Source organism: Erpetoichthys calabaricus, chromosome 3, assembly GCF_900747795.2.
Source record: "Erpetoichthys calabaricus chromosome 3, fErpCal1.3, whole genome shotgun sequence".
NCBI lineage: Eukaryota > Metazoa > Chordata > Cladistia > Polypteriformes > Polypteridae > Erpetoichthys > Erpetoichthys calabaricus.
Window position 1 is genome coordinate 12,966,172 of NC_041396.2, and position 23,685 is coordinate 12,989,856.

Below are 23,685 nucleotides of genomic sequence, written 5' to 3' on the forward strand. Positions count from 1 at the left end.
CTGCAATGGCCGACAAAGACAGTCAAAAAGAAGTACAAAGGAAGAGGGATGTAAGGGACAAAGAAAAGGCAACAAGGCATACAAGTAAAGAGGGACGTAAGGCCAAGCAGGTGAACAGAGGTTTGTAAATTCATGACGCCATCAAAACAGACAGACTTAACATTGTGTATCCTTAAGCCCGCTGGGTGTTTTCCTTTGGTTAGGAGTGAATAAGATGAGAGCACTTACGGGAGTAATGGTTGACCAACGCCTGCAGAGTAGGAAAGGTAATCTTGGGCGAGATGTAATATCCACCAGAGTCCAGACAACGGATCTTGTAGTGCTTGATAACATCCCCTTGAGGTGGGACAGCGTCTCGCACAGACAGAGAAAAGGCACCTAAAAGAGAAACAATAGGTAGACATGTCAGCTAAGACTTGATATGGCGGGGGGAAACTGAGAAACCTTTGGCAGGACGCTCAGTGAATACACGGCAGGGGGAAAAATGAAAAGAAAATAAGAAACGTCACTTGGCAAACCCAATCGTGAACCGGCTTCTCCTGGCAGAGTCTGTTCTGCACAGTTTAACTGGTAACACTTTCACTGAGTACAGAAATTAAAACTGTGAGTAATGGAAGCCTTAATTGCATTGAATCATCTATTGCAAAAGGTAGCATCAGCATGTAAAGAATGTAATAAGAGTTAAACCTGGAAGGCCACCGATATTTACAAAAGTGAGGTTTAGGAATAAGCCAAGTAAATAAGAGATGGACACTTCTGCGGCCAAATATTTCTTAGGTCATCAGATGAAGGTGGATGTCCATTAGGAGATTATTTGAGCCCATTTGAGCACAAGAAAATATTAAAAGAATTGGCAAGCCAGACGGTTATAATGTAACAGGTAGACAAAATGTGATCATTCCTTTGGCCAGGTGGTGACTTGACTTCCTCTCACGTCAAGGTAATGGTGGCAGATAATGGGACAATCAAATCTATTAGAAACATGTCCATGTTTATTAGGTATTAGAGAATATTGGTGATGAAGCAAAAACACAGGAATGTAGGAGTCGGCTAATGATGAGATAATCTCATGAGAAGAAATTGTATTAAAACGAGGTACCGCTGGACGATCGCCACAAGTCAACGAGTCAATACATATTTTTGTAGAGACTCCGTCTGAAGAGATGACTCTTTGCTTGTTTCAGACATTCATTTTTTTCTCTCTCTACGCTACAATTTACAGGGTGGATCCCCTAACCCTAACCATAACCGTACAATTGTAACTTCTCTGTAAATTATAAGGTTAAAAGTGTAACATTTTTGTAAACTGTATTGTGCAAGATGAGAAAGAGCGGAATGCTAAATGGGAATGAATTTTAACCAAATACTGTAGATAAAATATACAGTGCTGAGCAGTATGTGCGCCTAAGAAATTAGCAAAATCAATGAAGTATTGCACAGCATGATTAATCAATGCTCCTGAAAGGACCAATCATTTAAAATATTATCACTATATCAAGAGTTGTGTAAGCCTATTCTGATAACAAAATAGTTCTAAATAAGATTTTGTGCCTCTGGTCGAAGAGCATCCCACCCGCTACAGAGCTGGCCACAGGGGAGCTTCCAAATCATAAGAAGAAAACAAAGCCATGTTGACAAGCTTCCTCCTGCCTGGGTTTTCTTTTTCTGTCTGAATTTGAAAGTTGAGAGTTCTCAAAGTTTTTAATCTGAGGATACAAATTAGAAAGTCAACACCATAATGCAACCAAAGATGAGGATTCTTATCATAATGACATCGGAGCCATAAATAGACAAATAACAATGGCCGTATAATTAAAAAAAATGAAAAAAAAAAGTTTTTGTTTCCATTTGAGAATATTTCTTACATGAATGCCGGTGGTACCCCACAATTCGACCCTAATCCGTTGCTGGACTAGGCTCGAATTGTGAGACACCATTTCCCATACAAGTCTATGGGAATTCAATTAGTTTCTGTTGAAGACAAATCAAGAAAATTACTGTGTAAAATTAAGTAAGAGCAGCACAAAAACACTAGCAAAGTGGCTGAAGGGAGCAAAAACGCGAGTCGACTCTCCCAGGAAGGCGCGGACATGTTTTCTACATCGCATTTGACGTTTTGCGTATCTCAACCTGCACGCTGCACAGAGGTCAAATTGCGGGGCAGAGGTCGAATTGCGAGTCGACCTCCCAGCAAATTCAACCATCGAATTACGGGACGGACGAATTGCGAGGTACCACCTGTATTACTAAAAGAGTGGAAAGTGAATGTATTGTTAATAAAAATAATCATCATTAAAAGTGCAATAGATTTCTGAAGTATATTAGTACCAGCTTAAATATGTAATGTAAGATTTAGTTAAAGGATAAGTTTGGTATTTTTCTTCATATGCATTTGATGCTTGAAATTGTTTTCTAAGGTTAAATGTTTTCTATGAATTAAAAAAAAAATCATAGCCAGTTCTTACGTTTTATAACAGAATCTTAAGGGGCATGAGGAGCCACCAGAAAATATAAGCCTAAAACTTAACTGAATGCATTCGCTTTGAGTGTCAATAAAAAAAAACACACTTTACATGTGACAACAAAAGGGATTTACAAATAATCATTTTATCGCAAATGCCCAGTGCTATTTTTCACAAGGTAAGGAAACGTTTTCTGTTCCGCTTGTGTAAGTTCTCATATGAATACAGTCATAAATCAACACAAAACCAACCATGTGACATGAAAAGTTTACTGTGATTTGGTCTTTTGCGAGAGAAAGCCACACTCCCTTTCAAAGGTGATTGCTGAAGAAGACAAGTGCGCAGGTAACATGCACAGCTAATCTTCTGTTAAAATGGCCAAATCTCATAATGTTGGTGGGTTTTTTTTGTTTGTTCAAAAATAGAATGTGTAAGAGCCATGTGTTTACTCGGTTTTGTTAAATTGTTAGAAGTACTTTCTTAGGTTGGGAGCATGTGCTGATAGAGTGTTGCCACTTAGTTTTCTTAAAATGTTTGCCTACATATATTAGTGCATAGTCTCTATTATAACCCCTACAAGTTAAATTGTAGATGGAATATTCTAATCATTTCTTCTCATTCTGACTATAGACTAATTCCACTTTATAATCTGCCTCAGTGGTTCTCAATCTATGGGGCTGGCCCCCCTAGGGGGGCGAGAAGTAACAAAAACGGGGGGCATGAAGATGTGAAAAAAAGAAATAAAATACATCTATTGAAACCAAAACAAATCAACTTAAACTACATTCTGATACTAGAAAAATAAATATAGAGTTAGATAAATGTCAATAAAAGTTAAGTAGGTATAATAAAATATGCATCTATGATATATCATTAATTAAAAAAGCACAAATTGGTATTAGTGGGCTCCTTTCAAAAAAATGTTAGGGGGACGGCGCAATTAAAACTGTTATGAAAACTCGGGTCGCAAATACTTAAAGGTTGAGAAACGCTGATCTGCCTTGCAGTTGGTAAGGCATGGAGGTCGAACAGTTTTGCACCATACGTACAGAAAGTAGCTGAAATTTAAAAGATTGTAACAAAACAAAGAAGAAACCTTTTTCCCTTTTATTTTGTATTTGTCATTTTCCTTTGTTTTTGTAATTTGCTCCATTTTCAATTTTCACTAAACGTTTTTAAAATGAATTTTATTGGGCTGAGGAATTTCTTTTTGTTATGCGTTTGACTCATTCTGGATTCTTCCTCACCAACTCAGTACCTGCTTGATTTTTAAGAACCTGAAACAACATGTATAAACTATTTTACAATTTGTGTGTTACGCGGATCAGTACTCAGCAGCTGTCGCTTCAGTTTTAGGTTTTTGTTTTCTGATTCTCACATTCTCCATAAGACTCCAGTATAAAAAGCCAGGACTGGCTATGTATTGTTTTTTTTTACTAGAAAATGTTTAACTTTAGAACACTATTTTATCTGGCAAATGCATAAATCTCGTGATGATGAATTAATAACTTCTACTTGAAACATTCCAAATGCATCCTTTGGGATTAGAGAAATCATTTGTTTTCTTTATAACAAGTACAGCATGAGGATATAATAAGTTTTGAAAGAATATTAGTCCTGGCTTATGGCACCCTGAATGCATTTAGCATAAAGCCCTTCCAAAGCATCATTATACACCACCACCCTACTGTCATAACTCCCACAACACCCTAAAAATTGTCACATCCTTGCATCTCATGTGTTATTTTTGTTCCCAAATTTCAAATCAGTGCAAGGGTCCCTTAATAATAATAATAATAATACATTTTATTTATATAGCACCTTTCACATGCTCAAGGCACATACAGAATATAAGAAAGAACAGCAGGGTATACAGTATATAGCATTTGTGGTAGGTGGCCGGCTAAATATTCCAGCCCTCACCCCCAAGCCGCCAGGTGAAGCTCTCCCAACAGCGTGGACGTTCCCCGAATTCCAGCAGAGCCTCATGGACTTTGTAGTTTATATGCACAGTCCTGCTGGATACCATAGGGACCACCAGGAGTCGCTGTAGGGAGGCTGCCGGACTCTTACTTGCCCTATAACCCGGAAGTGCGTTATGATCACATGACAGGAAGAAACGACGTGCTTCCGGGTTGAAGAAAGGAGCCTTTTATCCAACCCGGAAGTGTTCAGGATCACATGGACAGGAAAGAGAAATGCTTCCGGGTCAGGGACTATATAAAGAACTCTGGGAAACCAGTATGCTGAGCTGAGCTGCGAGGAAGGGTAGCGAAGTGTCTGGGAGTGTGGAGGATTGATTACTGTATTGTTTATTGATTATATGAGTATTGTGGAGTGTAGGAGCTTTGTGCACTTTAGTAGTGTCCAAATAAATAATTCTTGGACTTTTACCTGGCGTTTGGCGTGGTACCTGAGGGTACAAAAGGTCGATAAGGGCCTCAACTGTTACACATTGTATTAAACCAGATAAATAATTAAAGAAGATTACGACAGTGAATTCAGAGAAAACCAAAGCCTAACAGACAACATAATTGATGGTCTGCACACACACATACAGGTTACATGAGCATCTTGACAGAGAAGTAAACTGAGAGAAGGGTAATAAAGTCAAGTGGAGCAAAAAGCCTTCCTGAACAGATGAGTTTTGAGAGTTCATGTCAGCTGACCTGATTAATTTCGGTAGGTCATTCCAGAGTCTGGGCGCTATACAGCTGAAGGCCCTGCTGTCACCCATGGAGTGTAGATTAGTGTGGAGCACAATAAGATTTCCAGAATCAGAGGACCTTAGTTGGCGGACAGGCACATAGTGATGGAGAAGGTCACTGATGTAGTTTGGCGTGAGGTTATTTAAAGCTTTGTAGGTTATTAGTAGGATTTGATATTCGATTCTGTAAGACACAGGGAGCCAGTGGAGCAGGATGGGTGTGATGTGCTCGTTGCTGCTGGTTCGAGTAAGGACTCTTGCAGTTGAGTTTTGAATAAGCTGGAGCTGTGATCTAAGATTAGAAGGGGCACCTGCCAGTAGGGAATTACAATAATCGATGTGGGATGTGATAAAAGCAGGGACAAGTTTCTCAGCATTAGATAAGGAGAGGAAAGAGCGAACACGGGATATGTTATGGAGGTGAAAGTAAGAAAGTTTCTTAATGTGATTTATGTGGGCGGAATAAGTGAGGGAGGAGTCAAAAATGACACCAAGATTCTTTGCAGTAGAGGCAGGTCTGATGAGATCACCGCCAAGATGGGAGTGTACGCCCCCTGCTGGATACGCTTGTTTACATGATTTTATTTTATGTTATTTATCTTCTGATCCCTTATGTATCTTATCATGTTAATTTTGCAGGGACAGGGCTCCCTGTAGGAGGAAAATGTGCTTGAAACTGACAGTGGTGTAGCTAGGGGCAGGCGGGGGGCAGGCATTTTTCGGGGTGGCATTATTGGCCAAAAGGCTAAGTACAATTTGTGTGTAAGCAGCAGGGTTCGGAAAAATATCACTCATGAATGAAAAAAGTCAGATTTTCTGATTGTTATCTACAAATGCTTCAAAAATCATTTTCAGACACAGCAGTGGAAATTTATGAGGCAATAACAGAAATACACATAAATATTACACCGATAATAATTTCTAGGAAGATAAACAAGTAATTTGCAATTTATAATCTCATTTCGTTATCAATCCAAATGCGTTCTTGCTCTGCGCAGAAAACATCCCCACCTATCACTTGTACACTACACTGGTTCTGGTTTTCGCAGCGTAATTATATTAAACTAATAATTAGAACACATCTTATCAGTGCGTCTATACTATATTCTTGTCTAGTTGATGCTTATAAATATTATTGCTATTTCTCTATACGGTGGCGCAGTGGGTAGCGCTGCTGCCTCACAGTTAGGAGACCTGTCTGGGTTTGCTTCCTGGGTCATCCCTGCGTGGAGTTTGCATGTTCTCCCCGTGTCTGCGTGGGTTTCCTCCCACAGTCCAAAGACATGCAGGTTAGGTGCATTGGCGATCCTAAATTGTCCCTAGTATGTGCTTGGTGTGTGGGTGTGTATGTGTGCCCTGTGGTGGACTCGCACCCTGCCCGGGATTTGTTCCTGCCTTGCGCCTTGCCCATCCATCCATCCATTTTCCAACCCGCTGAATCCGAACACAGGGTCACGGGGGTCTGCTGGAGCCAATCCCAACCAACACAGGGCACAAGGCAGGGAACCAATCCCGGGCAGGGTGCCAACCCACCGCAGGACACACACAAACACACCCACACACCAAGTACACACTAGGGCCAATTTAGAATCGCCAATCCACCTAACCTGAATGTCTTTGGACTGTGGGAGGAAACCGGAGCGCCCGGAAGAAACCCACGCAGACACGGGGAGAACATTGCCCTACTTCAGTAATAGTCTTGTCATGGCTTCCTCATCTGTTATGCTGTGTAAATCTTTATTAAAGAAAGCGAAGTTATTTTCTCTTATGTGATTTCTTATTGCCGTATCACTAAGGTAGGGATATCACCTCTTTATAATACAAGGTGCCCACAAAAACACTCCTTGATTTTAAATGGTTACAAAATCAAAACTTATTGGAATATGTTTATAAATAAGATGACAGCAAATACATTAACTCAAAACATTTCTTCTTTTCCCCCGCAGATTCTTCTGTGCACTCCTTATACCGCTAGCGGAACCGTGAAATTCAAGATGGCGCTCACCCGACAGCAACACAGCTGGTGTGTGTTGGAATTTCATACAACAAAAAGTGTTGTGACTGTGCAAGCGTGCTTTCAGATGCAAAATACTGACCAATTTATACTGATTTACATTTACAATTTTTTTGCAAAAACACAAAAAGGGAATTTTGCGTCTGAAAGCACATATTCCAATAAGTTTTGATTTTGTAACCATTTATCAATCATTTATATCCTCACAGGTGGTGCAGTGGTAGTGATGCTGCTTTGCGGTAAGGAGATTGTGGGTTCGCCTCCCGGGTCCTCCCTGTGTGGAGAGCGCTTTGAGTAGTGAGAAAAGCGCTATATAAATGTAAAGAATTATTATTATTATTAAGGAGTGTTTTTGTGGGCAACCTGTATATCTATCTAATGTATTTCCAGGGAGCTAGCGCCTCCTAGTGGAGAACAGCAGGTGAAGGGCCTTCCTTGCTCAAGGGCCCAACGGAGTAGAGTCACTTCTGGCATTTACAGAATTCGAACCGTCAACCTTCAAATTGCCGGTACAGCTCCCAAGCCTCAGAGCCACCACTCCTGTTCTGTTAATCCCTCCAGGTCTTATTGCCCACATAACGAGGCTCCACCAATTGTAATAAGATGACGTCCATTTTAGAGTTCATTTGTAACAATGAGTCAAGTTCCTTCTTTATTTGCTGAATATTTTCCTCAACAACCCTGTTTGAACTGACCCTCTCAGGCACAGCCATCATCACCTCAGGGGGATTTACAAGGCCGCTGTCCTAGTCTCCAAATACAATTACCACAGACACAGTTCCAAGGCTGAAATAAAGTAATTTTATTTTATAACAATGCCTTGACGGGTTTTCTCATCACTACAGACAATACTGTACAAAATAAAAATAACATTTTCATGGAAAAATTATTTTTTAATTATCTTATTAAGTTTGTTAACTTTCTTATACCAGCCTACTAATTTAGCTGCAAAAATACCCTCAAGCAGCCTAGTCCCAAACTCAACAGGCAGGCTTTCTGGCCTCCAAAGACCCAAAATGGACCAATACTTTTAAAGCTCAATGAATTTCAATAGTGCCCTGAATGGAAGAGGAAGACTGTAAACCTCTGGACCAAGGACACCAGCAAAGCAGAGATTCTGGATTAGTAAAGATGTTTATTAAAAGATCAAAAGGGAGGAGCAGGCAGAACATAAACAAATGACCAAAAATAAGGCAAAAAAGTCAAAACAAAGCCAATCTGTCATCCAATTTTCAAATCCACAAAAACAGAGGAAACATATCGAAAAATGTAAAATTAAAGCATCTTCTTCTTCGTTCTCTTCATCTTTTCCCACTTCTGTGTGGGGTCAACATTCTTGACCAACCTTCTCCACACATTTCAGCCCTGCATCTCTTCATCAGTCAGACCTTTTTCCTTCAAGTCAAGTCAAGTCAAGTTGGGGAGCATGCACTGGTACAGTTAGTTGCCGCACCCACTACATGATGAAACAAGTCGGGATCCCGGTTGGCAACCCCCCAGGTAGACACGCAGTCCAGTCCCACCCTCCGGAAATGACCCTCTATGTGCCACAGCCAGGTGTTACGTGGGCGACCCCTTGGCCTGGTCCAGCCACTCGGGTCAATGAGGATCTTATGAGCCGGATCACCCTCTGGGAAACACGCCACATGGATGTAGTGCCGTAACTGACGCTCCCTCACAATGCAGGTCATGTGCCTCATTCGGGACTCCATGAGCAACCGCTCATTCGACACAAAGTTAAACCAACGGTACCCAAGGATTTTCCGGAGAGACACAGTACCAAAGGAGTGCAGTCTTCATTTCAGGTCACTGGAAAGCATCCATGTCTTGCAACCATACAGCAAGACAGGAAGCACCACGACTCTAAAGACTTGGACCTTCGTCCTTTTAAATAGATATCAGAAGCGCCACACACCCTTTTCCAGTGACCTCATGACCCGCCCATGCTCTCCCAATCCGTCTACTGACATCATAGGAAGAGTCACCAGAAACATGAATGTCACTGCCAAGGTAAGTAAACCTCTCAATGAGGTCGACACTCTCTCTGCAGACAGACACACTGCTGATGGCCGTGCCCAAGAGGTCATTAAAGGCCTGGCTGTTGGTTTTTATCAGGACACTCGCAAGCCCAGACACTCAGACTCCTCGCTCAGTCTCTTGAGCGCCCCAATTAGGGCCTCCATTGACTGCGTGAAGATCACAGCATCGTCAGCAAAGTCAAGGTCCATGAATCTTTCTTCACCAACAGATGCCCCACAGCTGCTGGACCCTACAACCTTGCCCAAAACCCCGTCCATACAAGCATTGAACAGAGTAGAAGCAGAACATACCCCTGATGAACCCCAGAACCAACTGGGAACTTTCCCAGTTTTTCCTTCAGATCTTCTTTTATTTTATCAGCTTTGGCGTCTCTCACATTCTCTTTCCATCACTCTTTTGCCCACACATTTCTTGGCTCTCCTCATGACATGTCCATACCACTTCAGCCTACTTTTCTGTACTTTTGTAGATATCTCTCCCGCTTTTCCTGTACCCTCTGGTTGTCTCATTTCTTATTTTCTTCTGTTTTTTGTAACTCCACACATCCCACTCGACATTTTCATTTCTTCCACATCTAACTTCTTCTCCAGTGCTCCCTATACTGACCACGTCTCAGCTCCAGAGAACTACTATTAGGGTGAAGGTCTATGTTCTTAGTATCAAACCCACATATATGGCGGCGTTGTTGTGATGGCCGGTCAAAGACACACCCAGGACAAGAGGCCCCTCCATGTCCTACCATCATGATAGGACCCTGATGGAGAAGGACCAATAAAGGATGTCCCATCTGTACTCGGGCAGGCAACCACACCAGGTGAGTCAACGCTCTACATGTTGTCAGAAAACTTGTTTCTTGTAATTTCCACACACTTGGATTTGACCGCTACCAACCAACCACCTTGAAGAACACCCCTTGTAGCCTCAGGGCTGCTACATTACAGGGTTGACATCTACACCCTCAGCGAGATGAGGATCCATCACTGAAACAAGAGCCAGGTATATATTGTTCTGGAAAGTCCAGACGCAATCAGAGATTCAGAACGACGGAAATGGCATTCCTGTCAAGAACGAGGTCCCCCTGCAAATCCAGAAGTCCCCTGCTGGCATTAGCTCATGCTAAATGATCCTGCGCTGGAAAAAGGCTCTCATATGACAATTAATAGTACATGTGTTCCCACCTTAGACTCTACACAGGAAGAAAAGGATGACTTTGATGCTACCTTTGATGAAGCAGTCCGGAACGTTCCTGCCTCAGACAAGATCAGCTTACTTGAAGCAGTAGCGTAGCTAGGGGCGGGCGGAGGAGGCGGTCTGCCATGGGCAGTACATTTTTGGGGGCGGCATTATTGGCCAAAAGGCTCAGAACACTTCACGTGTAAGCATCAGGGTTCGGAAAAATATCACTCATGAATGAAAAAAGTCAAATTCTCTGATTTTCATCCACAAATGCTTCAAAAATCATTTTCAGAAGGTCCTTCTGTGACGGCATCAAACACGGCAGTTGATATTTATGAGGCAATAACAAAAATAAACAGAAACATTACACAGATAATAATTTCTAGGAAGATAAACAACTAATTCATAATGTATAATTTCGTTTCGTTAACAATCCGAATGCGTTCTTGCTCATCCCCACCTATCGCTTGTACACTACACCAGTTCTGGTTTTCGCAGCATAACTAATAATCAGAACAAGGCTTATCAGTGTGTCTGTACTATATTCTTGTCTAGTTGATGCTTATAAATAATTATATGTGAAAAAATATTGCTGTTTCTCTATATATAAATAAATATATGCAAAATGTATCTTACTTTTTCTCCATATGTCATTTTAATTTTCTATTTAAATAGGTTAACATATTCAGATACGTTGGAGGGCGGCAAATTGAAGCCCCGCCCCACCCCAAGTGGCGCGAACTCCAGCTACGCCACTGACTTGGAGACTTCCATGCACAAGTTTGATGAAGCTCTGACATATGGAACCAGAAACATAAACGCTAACTGAATCTCTTGTCCTTTTGCATGGAGCACCAACTGTCCATTACCATCACAAGCTTTCAGCTCCTCGACAAACTCAAGAAGATCTAAATGAATCCTCGATCAAAGAACTGGCACCTTCCTTACTATATCACTGTTCATCGGCATTATCTCCAGGATATCCTAATCGCACAAGCAATGCAAGATGCAGAATGCTGGACATACCATAGACCTGTCTGGTCCATCCTCTGTTCTGTTCTCAGACTACCTACTAGAAGACAAACCCTCCAAGCCATGCCTCAATGTTGCAGCCATCGACACCAGAGATGCATTGACAAATTCTTCCCACTCAGCTTTAACACAACCCGATCCAACCACAGATGGTGACATCACGACTACCAATTCTGATATTTTCTTGTTTTTATCCATTTCACCAGTCCTTTTGTATCAGAGCTTACCCACAATCCAACACTGTCACTCACCTTTGCTGGTTTCACTCTCTCTTATCAGAAAAGCTCCCAGCCTGTTTCCGGGGGCAAGAAGCAGTCGTTCGGTATCTTTGCGACTCAGACTTCTGAAGAACCATCTGCAGTGGGAAAATAAGACAAATAAAATTAAATGCCTATATGGATGTGATTAGTCTGCAATGTGCACTTTAATCGCATCTGAATTGTTTGATTTGTAATTTTAAACTGAGGAGCAGAGGAGGAAATCATGGAAAAATGTGTCTTTTGTCCCAAACATTATTGAGGGCACTGTTTGTTCGGTCGCACAACCCCAGCAGAAATGAAGACAACCCTGTTTGTTTTGAGAGTTTATGTGCTGTTGCAAGGAGATGGAAGTGGCTACTAGGGACAGTGACTTCAAAATGAAGACTATGTGATGGCACTGAAAAGTTGCATCAGCTTGTGGACGAGTCACCATCACTATAAGCTGGCATTCCATTACGTAAACTAGCGGCTTCTGAGCCAGCTGCAGGAGAACTTATAAACATTTCAAGCCTGTCAAAGTTGTTTTAACTCCAACTAGTGTAGCATCAATGAGTAGTCCTTTAAAGTATAGCGAGCTACCTAAAAGAGCAACGTGAAGAGCAAAAAAATCCATCGGCACTTGGTGCCTGCATAATGATATCCGGAAAGTATTTACAGAACATCACTTTTTCCACATTTTGTTATGTTACAGCCTTATTCCAAAATTGATTAAATTCATTTTTGCCTCAGAATTCTACACACAACACACCATAATGACAACATGAAAAAGTTTACTTGAGATTTTTGCAAATTTATTAAAAATAAAATTGAGAAAGCACATGTACATAAGTATTCACAGCCTTTGCCATGAAGCTCAAAATTGAGCTCAGGTGCATCCTGTTTCCCCTGATCATCCTTGAGATGTTTCTGTAGCTTCATTGGAGTCCACCTGTGCTAAATTCAGTTGACTGGACATGATTTGGAAAGGCACACACCTTTCTATATAAGGTCCCACAGTTGACAGTTCATGTCAGTGCACAAACCAAGCATGAAATCAAAGGAATTGTCTGTAGACCTCCGAGACAGGATTGTCTCGAGGCACAAATCTGGAGAAGGTTACAGAAAAATTTCTGCTGCTTTGAAGGTCCCAATGAGCACAGTGGCCTCCATCATTCGTAAGTGGAAGAAGTTTGAAACCACCAGGACTCTTCCTAGAGCTGGCCGGCCATCTAAACTGAGCGATCGGGGGAGAAGAGCCTTAGTCAGGGAGGTGACCAAGAACCCGATGGTCACTCTGTCAGAGCTCCAGAGGTCCTCTGTGGAGAGAGGAGAACCTTCCAGAAGTACAACCATCTCTGCAGCAATCCACCAATCAGGCCTGTATAGTAGAGTGGCCAGACGGAAGCCACTCCTTAGTAAAAGGCACATGGCAGCCCACCTGGAGTTTTCCAAAAGGCACCTGAAGGACTCTCAGACCATGAGAAAGAAAATTCTCTGGTCTAATGAGACAAAGATTGAACTCTTTGGTGTGAATGCCATGTGTCACGTTTGGAGGAAACCAGGCACCACTCATCACCAGGCCAATACCATCCCTACAGTGAAGCATGGTGGTGGCAGCATCATGCTGTGGGGATGTTTTTCAGTGGCAGGAACTGGGAGACTAGTCAGGACAAAGGGAAAGATGACTGCAGCAATGTACAGAGACATCCTGGATGAAAACCTGCTCCAGAGCGCTCTTGACCTCAGACTGGGGCGACGGTTCATCTTTCAGCAGGACAACGACCCTAAGCACACAGCCAAGATATCAAAGGAGTGGCTTCAGGACAACTCTGTGAATGTCCTTGAGTGACCCAGCCAGAGCACAGACTTGAATCCGATTGAACATCTCTGGAGAGATCTTAAAATGGCTGTGCACCGACGCTTCTCATCCAACCTGATGGAGCTTTAGAGGTACTGCATAGAGGAATGGGCGAAACTGGCCAAGGATAGGTGTGCCAAGCTTGTGGCATCATATTCAAAAAGACTTGAGGCTGTAATTGCTGCCAAAGGTGCATCGACAAAGTATTGAGCAAAGGCTGTGAATACTTAAGTACATGGGATTTCTCAGTTCTTTTATTTTTAATAAATTTGCAAAAACCTCAAGTAAACTTTTTTCACGTTGTCATTATGGGGTGTTGTGTGTAGAATTCTGAGGAAAAAAATGAATTTAATCCATTTTGGAATAAGGCTGTAACATAAGAAAATGTGGAAAAAGTGATGCGCTGGGAATACTTTCCGGATGCACTGTACTTTTCAATTTATTTTATTATGAATTCATCCATTTTCATAAACTGCAGAGGCCCAGTTTAGGGCTGTGGACAGCTGAAGCTTATCGTGTCAACAACAGACACAAGACTAGAAGCCATTCTTTGTGGGCGGTCAGCCTTCTTCAGTGCCATTTATAAATCACCCATACAACTAGCCTTTTTTTTTCTCTTTTCAAAGCTCTAACATTTACACATACACAATTTATTGACCAATATTTTTCTGTCCAACCAAAAAAAAAAAAAACAGAGTGACTATGGAGCTGCACATACTTTTCAGCCTCCAAGGTATCCAGCTTTGCAACATAGGATGCTGGGATGTATCCTTCTTTTCCTGTGACAAAGGATCTTGCCAGCCACCAGTCACCATTTCTGTGGAAACATAAAGCAATATCCATATAACCACTTGCACTTTGGAGTCTCCTTCAATAAGAGCATAATGACCTCTCTTTATTTTTAGAGTATAAACATTTTCTTAGAAATAACAGGAGTCATGGGCAATCTTATAGTGTACCAAAAAAACAAAATAATTAAAAATAAGGCTTTACAATGTAATAAAAATAATAAGAATGACATATTTTTCATGAGGGCTGGGATAATGTGAGCGTTTTGAGTGAAATGTTTTATATTCCTTCAAGTTGCCCGAATCCCTCCACAACTTTGGACCTCTTATTTCTTACATACTTGGGATGTGGTGTTAGATTGACAGACACCACGGGTTTCATGTATAAAAACTTGCTTAGATTCCATACTAAAATTTTGCTTATGCTAGAAAGGCAAAAAGAAGCGTAGACATATTAAAAAATCAGATTTATAAACCCGTACGTACACCAAATCACACGCCAAGTTCCTTTATAAATCTCAAATCAAATTAAATGTGTGCTCTCGTGAACACACTTTTAAGTGCTGCCCATCATCTCCCACCAGTTACATCTATCTTTCTATTATAAAAGAAAATCTTGAGATGAGACGAGACTATTACCAAGAGATTTTTTCAAGTCCCGCCCTCCTCTCCACCATTTCCGGTTAACGGCCCACGACCACGGTCCTCTCACCTCTCATTCGTGTGAATGCTTTTGTCAGACTCAGTTCCTGCGCTCTCAGCTCTTATAAATTTTTACATTTTCCTCACTTTCAGTTCCTAATTAAAGAAGACATATTATGTCCAAATCTTATTGAAGAATTTCAAGGGTTATTAACAGAAGAAATGAGTACACAGCACGGAGAAACAATGAAGTCAAATGAATTAACGCGAAAATTGTCAATCAGCTACATGGCAAATTAGTTAAATGCGTATCAATAGACTATGCTGAAACAGTTAGTGGTGATGGTGTGGAATATGAAAACATCAGCTTACAATATCACGAAGAATATCTACAACCGTTAACACCGTCTGGTATTCCACCAGTCGAATTACTGTTGAAAGAAGGATGTATCGTAATGTTATTGTGTAATTTATGAGTGAGTAATGGGCTATACAATGGGATAAGATTAGTCGTATTTAAAATTGGTCAAACAATTCTGACATGTTAAATTTTAGCAGGTGACAAGAAAGGTAATGTAGTACATCTTCAGGGGATAACATTAAACACCAAAGGAGATCTTAATATTCCATTTGCATTAAAACGTTAACAGTTTCCTGTTAGAATAGCTTTTGCTATGACAATTAACAAATCACAGGGACAAACATTCAAAAAAGTTGTTTTATTTATTAGAGAGAAAGAAACGATATCACTCATGGGCAGTTATATGTTGCGTTGTCACGATGTAAGTGCAAACAAATCAATTGAATTGAATCAAAATTCAATGCGATATTGACGAAAAGTTAATTCCAAATATTGTTTTTACAGTAAAAGTGTAAGTTTAAAAAGTATTTGCGTGTTAATCTTAAAGCCAAACAGAACAAAAATGTATAACGTAATACCTCTAACGCAACATGAAACATAATTGTCTTTTAATTGATTTTATTTTACTAATTTTTAATATGGTTAATTACTCGCTGTAATGTAAAATACTTAGTTCTATTATGCATATGTAACAATTCCCATGAAAATAACAATCTGTTAAAATTGTACATCAGCTTCCCCATATGCTACAAAGTGGCTAATGCACAGCGCCCGTCCAGGGGTTGGCAAGCGAAGCGAGCAGCCCCCCTAGTAGCTAAAAAAATGCCCAATTTGAATATTCATGTCCTTCTCATCATATGTATTTGGCCTTGTTCCTAAATGATGTTGTTACTATAAACCATGAAAGAATACAGAAAACTAATCTTCAGACAATGTGAACTTGAGGGATTGCTGACATCTGGCGGAGTTTGAGGAGTGGCCGGTAAGGGGTCCACAACCCCACAAATAATGCACAATGTTACTAAAATAAGTCTCAGATAAAAGATATTTTTTCCTCAATCTTAAAGTCATAACTAACATAAATGTGTCAATCAATGGATTAGGTGCACAGTGACACAGTGGTAGCACTGCTATGAGCTCTCCACAGATGCCAGATTTCCAAAATCACAGATTGGGACAGCCAACATTTCGAGTGATCGAAAAAAGATGTTAAGTATAAGGATGAAAAATTTTAACATGATAAGATATTTTATTTTTTAAAATCAAATTTTAGATAAAAACGTTTCTATGAAACAAAAGAAATAATGTTTAGCATCATAATAAAATTAAAAATCTTGATTTTTGCTTATTTTACTTACACAAGCACTTAGTATGAGTATGTGATATAGCGGGTCAGCGGCTCAGACTAAAAGGCCAATTTTAAATAAATAATCGCCGCACTCGCGGCTTATATAATCAGCCCGCAATCTAGGAGTTATCTTTGATTCTAGCATGTCATTTAAAGCGTACATTACAAAGTTGTCCAAATCAAATTTCTTCTATCTTAAAAATGTTGGTAAATTAAAGCGTTTTCTAAATAAACTGGATTCTGAGGAATGAATTCATGCTTTTATTTCTAGTAGGATTGACGGAGTTCACTGGATGTTCTTTATACAGCCTCCAGTTAATCCAAAGTGCTGTTTCAAAAATTATTACAAGAACAAGAAAATACGAACACATAACTCCAGTTCTAGAGTCGTTACACTGGCCCCCGGTTAAGTTTAGGGCAGATTTCAAAATCCTCCTGTTAACATATAAGGCCTTAAATGTCTGAGGTCCGGCTTACTTGTCTGAACTTATCATGACTTACAAACCTGAGTGCACATTAAGATCTCAAGATGCCACTCTGCTTATGATTCTAAGAATTAATAAAATAACAGCGGGAGGTTGAGCTTTTAGTTACAGGACCCCCTACACTGTGGAGTGGTCTGCCTGCTACTATAAGAGATGCCCCTTCGGTCTCAGCTTTTAAATCCCAGCTGACGACTCACTACTTCAGTTTAGCACACCCTGACTAGAGCTGCTGATTAAGTGTACAGACTGCATCTCTGTTGTCAGGCATTAGCACTAAAACATAAGTAACATGATTGTTATAATTGGATACTAACCCTCACCTACTCTGTTTCTCTTCTCGGTACTCAAATGTGGCACTTGGTGCCACGGCCCACCTGCCAAGTTGCTTTGCCTGCCTAAGGTAAAACCATCCCTGATGGACGATCGCAGGAATCATCAGGTAGAGGGGTCCTTTCATCGGATTGGCTGGCCCAGCGCTGTCTCAGCTGTTGAATGGCCAAATGGGGGAGGCAGCTTGATGGCTGAGGTCTCCAGGGCTCTGAACAAATCCAAATCATATTATGGGATATCATCTACTGTTAAATTCTGCTCCGTACTTGTAATATTTTTATTTTTATACTGTATTGAGGATTTGTTCCGTTCTGTGTATTGTATTGTATTGACCCCCTCTCTTTTTGACACCCACTGCACGCCCAACCTACCTGGAAAGGGGTCTCTCTCTGAACTGCCTTTCTTGAGGTTTCTTCCATTTTTTTCCATACAAGGGTTTTTTGTGAGTTTTTTCTTGTCTTCTTAGAGAGTCAAGGCTGGGGGGCTGTCAAGAGGCAGGGTCTGTTAAAGCCCATTGAAGCACTTCTTGTGTGATTTTGTGCTATACAAAAATGTATTGTATTGTATAGAGGAGGCGTGGTAGTGTGGCAGGAGCGGTTTTTGGACGCGACGTGCTGCGGGCGTTTCCTCACTTATGTGCACAGGTAAGGAATCGTCCGCAACCGTAATTGATGCCAGGAGCTGCTAATCACCATACCTGTGCCACATCCCCATTATATATATAGTAGGAGCGTAAGTGCAGAGGGGGGAGATAAAAAAACGAGAAAGAGAATGGAGGTTAGGGAAAGAAGAAAGCTGGAAGCTGAGAGCCGGTGTGGGAGCAAGCGAGAGTAGGCTCGCAGTATTATCGACAGGCAGCTGGGAGAAGAGCCCCTTAGTGGAGTGTTTGGCCGGCACTCGGGAGCAGGAAGTAGTGGTTGCTCCTGCTGAGCACTTAGGAAGAGCAGGAGTGATCGTAAGGTGGTTGGCTCGCCGTGTAAGGCTGAGGAAGGAAAGCAGAGGGAGTCGGAGGCTCGGAGCCCCAACATGAGCACCCTGGTCACTGGGGAACCCAAGTCAAGGTGTGGATCAGCCAGATGAAGCCAGGGATCGGGAAGCTACCAGACCAGAAGAAGTAAGAGAAGTTCACCTGTAAGTAGGGCGACTCCCCTGGTGCATAGGCTGGATGAGAGAAGCAGGGGAGCCGCCAGCAGAAGAAGGCACCAGGTCTTGTTTTAAAAAGATTGCTTTTAGCTGTTGTTTTAACCTCGTTTAAATGGATTTATTTATTGGATTTTAACCTCCACATTTTCACATTTATTAATGAATTATTTATTTCTTGACTTTTAGAAGCACTGCACTTTAGCTGGACTCTGTTTTGCTTGGATTTGTTTAATTGGATAAAAGCACTTCTGCACTTTGCACCTTTCTCCTTGCTACATTGGTGTCCTCATTGTCCAGCTCATCTGGTTACATTACATATGGTGTCAGGATCCACAGCTCCCAAAAGCGAGATGGGAGCATGAAACTGAACTCGCATTGTCACAGAGTAGTGATGTAATATTCCAATGCATACTAAACTAACATAAACACAAATATATGGTAAACATTTCACTCCATTTTGTATGTAACCTCACTTACCATTTCTTTTTCCTTCAAAATTTAGGTCCGGGCATGCTTGATATAACTTGTAACAAGTTTCATGTTTCATTTAATACAACACAATATATGTAAAGAGAATGCAGATATGCACATACAACTTACACCTTTAGTCGAAAAGTCTTCATCAGCCATGATGAGCACGAGAAACGTGCAAACGACTTGCGCACACAACATACGCGAACACTTGGATTCAGCTGACGGTTACAAATGTTATTCCTAAAAAGTTGTGCGTCAGGCAGTCTACAAAAATTTAGTGAGCCTCTTTGACGTAGATAGATTTTATTTTCTACATACAATTTTTGTTCAGTCGGGATTTTCAGGGGCAGTGCCGAGCTCAGGATTTGTTTGTTGAAATTGAATCAAATTTGAAAGTCTGGTAACCCTGAAACTCTCTCATGAGGTGGAAGGACTGGCAGCAAAGGGACTAAGTTGTGCTTTGCCCTGTCTGTGTTGGGGTTAGGGCAGCTTAACGAGCCCTTGGATATCACACATGTAAGAAATAGTTGAAGCAATCCATTCCGTAGCATCAGCAAATGTCAAGAAAGTTCCACAAAGCGGCTGATAACACTTATCTCTTATCTGCCGTCAGGTTTTACTGCCAGCTGAGTCAGCTTCTCCTCCTCATTAATCTTGCTTACTGTCGCGCTTTTCTTTAGCTCATCTTCCGGTTTCTCAGAACCCAAGATATACAAACGACATACATCCATACATAACCAGAGGTGGGTAGAGTAGCCAAAAACTGTACTCAAGTAAGAGTAGCGTTACTTCAAAATAATATTACTCAAGTAGAAATAAAAAGTAGTCATCCAAAAAATGACTCAAGTAAGAGTAAAAAAGTACTTGGTGAAAAGACTACTCGAGCACTGAGTAACTGTTTGATCATAATAAATAATGTATTTTTTAGTAATGTTGTAATAAGACAGACAAAAATATAAAATAATGTGCAAATTCTGCTATTTCCAAATAATAAAATAAAAAAATGAGTAAAAATAAATAACATCTTTATAAAATAAAGATGCACAAATAACACAAAGTTCCAAATCTCAGTTTTTCACAACAAAGCGTTTCAAGCCAATACCTACAGTAGGTAACATGTATATTTGAAGAGTGCAGACTACTTACAGTGACGACATCTACTGACTGTACACTGACAGTATAATACCTCCAAATAGCACAGCTGATAGAAAATAACATTAGAACAAGGCAGCTTCTGCACGTTGTCGCAGATGACCAGGGTTATTACGCCTAAAAGGACCGGAAGGTGGTGGGAATAGCTTCCGGGCCACGAGGACACAACCGTCATGGAGCAGGAAAGGACCACGGGAAAAGAGAGCAAAGATTCAAACTCACTCATTGGGACCCGTGGCCACTGCCAGAGGGCGCGTTAAACCTCATGGGACCTGGATAGTGTTACTTCCGCCACACTCAGCAAGATGGCGGAGGAACCTGCCAGGGACGCCCGGAGTGCTTCCGGGGCAAAGGGCAGCACTTCCGTTACACCAGGATGGACGTCATCAATCACCTGGAGCACATCTGGGCAGGAATAAAAGGGGCCACCTTCTTACAACTGGGGAGCCAGAGTCAGGAGTGGGAGTAGGATGAAGCTCCGAGGAGGAGAGTAGAGGCGGCCAAGGACTGAGAAAGAGAGAATCAGTGGTGCTTATTGCTTTGTGCATTGTGTGCTGTGTGACACTGTGTTTATTAATCGAAAATAAACGTGTGTATTTTATAAAGATGTGGTCTCCGACTAGTGGTGTCCGGGTAACTATCACAACGTACAAGACGTCTCGCTTTACCTTGACTGGCCAGTCGCGGATAGTTGACACAGTTGACACAGTCACTGTATAATAGATGTTGGATGCTCTTTTTAAAAAAAATTTTAATTGAGACTGCAATTAACATGAACAAGTGTCCTTATATCTCTTATTATTTTTAAGTTCTGTAAGACATACACTGTCAGACAGATCACTGAATAATGCACAGGCGGAGAAGTTACTAGATAGATAAACTGGGAAGGCACTGTATAATAGAAAATATAAAACTGTCAGGAGAAAAAAACAATAGATAGATAGATAGATAGATAGATAGATAGATAGATAGATAGATAGATAGATAGATAGATAGATAGATAGATAGATAGATAGATAGATAGATAGATAGATAGATAGATAGATAGATAGATAGATGTGAAAGGCACTATATGATAGGTGCTGCAGAAGGGATAGGGATAGATAGGGAAGGCACTTACTGTATATAATAGGCAGACAGAGAAGGCACTAGACATATACAGTACATCCGGAAAGTATTCCCAGCTCATCACTTTTTCCACATTTTGTTATGTTACAGCCTTATTCCAAAATGGATTAAATTCATTTTTTTCCTCAGGATTCTACACACAACACCCCATAATGACAACGTGAAAAAGGTTTACTTGAGATTTTTGCAAATTTATTAAAAATCAAAAAAACTGAGAAATCCCATGTCCATAAGTATTCACAGCCTTTGCTCAATACTTTGTCGATGTACCTTTGGCAGCAATTCCAGCCTCAAGTCTTTTTGAATATGATGCCACAAGCTTGGCACACCTATCCTTGGCCAGTTTCGCCCATTCCTCTTTGCAGCACCTCTCAAGCTCCATCAGGTTGGATGGGAAGCGTCGGTGCACAGCCATTTTAAGATCTCTCCAGAGATGTTCAATCGGATTCAAGTCTGGGCTTTGGCTGGGCCACTCAAGGACATTCACAAAGTTGTCCTGAAGCCACTCCTTTGATATCTTGGCTGTGTGCTTAGGGTCGTTGTCCTGCTGAAAGATGAACCGTCGCCCCAGTCTGAGGTCAAGAGCGCTCTGGAGCAGGTTTTCATCCAGGATGTCTCTGTACATTGCTGCAGTCATCTTTCCCTTTATCCTGACTAGTCTCCCAGTCCCCACAGCATGATGCTGCCACCACCATGCTTCACTGTAGGGATGGTATTGGCCTGGTGATGAGTGGTGCCTGGTTTCCTCCAAACGTGACGCCTGGCATTCACACCAAAGAGTTCAATCTTTGTCTCATCAGACCAGAGAATTTTCTTTCTCATGGTCTGAGAGTCCTTCAGGTGCCTTTTGGCAAACTCCAGGCGGGCTGCCATGTGCCTTTTACTAAGGAGTGGCTTCCGTCTGGCCACTCTACCATACAGGCCTGATTGGTGGATTGCTGTAGAGATGGTTGTCCTTCTGAAAGGTTCTCCTCTCTCCACAGAGGACCTCTGGAGCTCTGACAGAGTGACCATCAGGTTCTTGGTCACCTCCCTCACTAAGGCCCTTCTCCCCCGATCGCTCAGTTTAGATGGCCGGCCAGCTCTAGGAAGAGTCCTGGTGGTTTTGAACTTCTTCCACTTACAGATGATGGAGGCCACTGTGCTCATTGGGACCTTCAAAGCAGCAGAATTTTTTCTGTAACCTTCCCCAGATTTGTGCCTCGAGACAATCCTGTCTCGGAGGTCTACAGACAATTCCTTTGATTTCATGTTTGGTTTGTGCTCTGACATGAACTGTCAACTGTGGAACCTTCTATAGACAGGTGTGTGCCTTTCCAAATCATGTCCAGTCAACTGAATTTACCACAGGTGGACTCCAATGAAGCCGCAGAACATCTCAAGGATGATCAGGGGAAACAGGATGCACCTGAGCTCAATTTCGAGCTTCATGGCAAAGGCTGTGAATACTTATGTACATGTGCTTTCTCAATGTTTTTATTTTTAATAAATTTGCAAAAATCTCAAGTAAACTTTTTTCACGTTGTCATTATGGGGTGTTGTGTGTAGAATTCTGAGGAAAAAAATGAATTTAATCCATTTTCGAATAAGACTGTAACATAACAAAATGTGGAAAAAGTGATGCGCTGGGAATACTTTCCGGATGCACTGTACATAACAGTATTAGCTATATAGTAGTTTAATTTTATATATAATGTATATGTATGTTACAACTTGGAGAATTATGTCAAAAAGAAATACATTAAATCTTATTTCAATCGACACATGCTGCACGCAGGCAAGCGAGCAGTGAGAGTGGAGATAGATGTGAAAGACGCTAGATAGATTGTATACAACAGGCAAAAATAGTGACCACTTGTTAACAATATTAGCTATAATCAATGAAAGCATTAATTAATCAACAGAAATAACTCTGACCGACATTTCAAACTTAACGATTTACTTAAGAAAAAAAAGAAAAACGCCCCAGCACGTCTATGAAGGCAGATGCTGCAGGTAGGCAGAGTGGCGAAAAGTGCAGAACAGCGCCCCCCGAAACGGAAGTGGTAGAAAATAGATTGCATCGGTAGTGGTTTTACCGGTACTACCATAGAGAATGAATGGGAAACAGTTTATAGAGTTTTAGCTAAATGATATGCGGTGGCCGCCTTCGCTGTGCATGCTTGGAATACAGTGTATATAATGGAAAAAAAGTAACGATTCGAGTGTTGCCCAATGTAGCGGGGTAAGAGTAGCATTTCTTCTTCACAAATGTACTCAAGTAAAAGTAAAAAGTATGGTGCAGTAAAACTACTCTTAGAAGTACA

At 41.2% G+C, this 23,685-nt stretch overlaps 1 protein-coding gene across 1 annotated transcript in view; it reads right to left on the reverse strand.

The window, feature by feature from the left end:
• blk (BLK proto-oncogene, Src family tyrosine kinase) overlaps window positions 1-23,685 on the reverse strand; it is a 244,730-nt gene that overhangs the window by 62,334 nt on the left and 158,711 nt on the right. The window contains exons 6-8 of the mRNA XM_051924437.1: window positions 14,247-14,345; window positions 11,683-11,786; window positions 229-378 (exon numbers count right to left, since the gene is read on the reverse strand). Of these exons, the coding sequence (XP_051780397.1) occupies window positions 229-378; window positions 11,683-11,786; window positions 14,247-14,345 (353 nt within the window). The remainder of the gene's footprint in view (window positions 1-228; window positions 379-11,682; window positions 11,787-14,246; window positions 14,346-23,685) is intronic.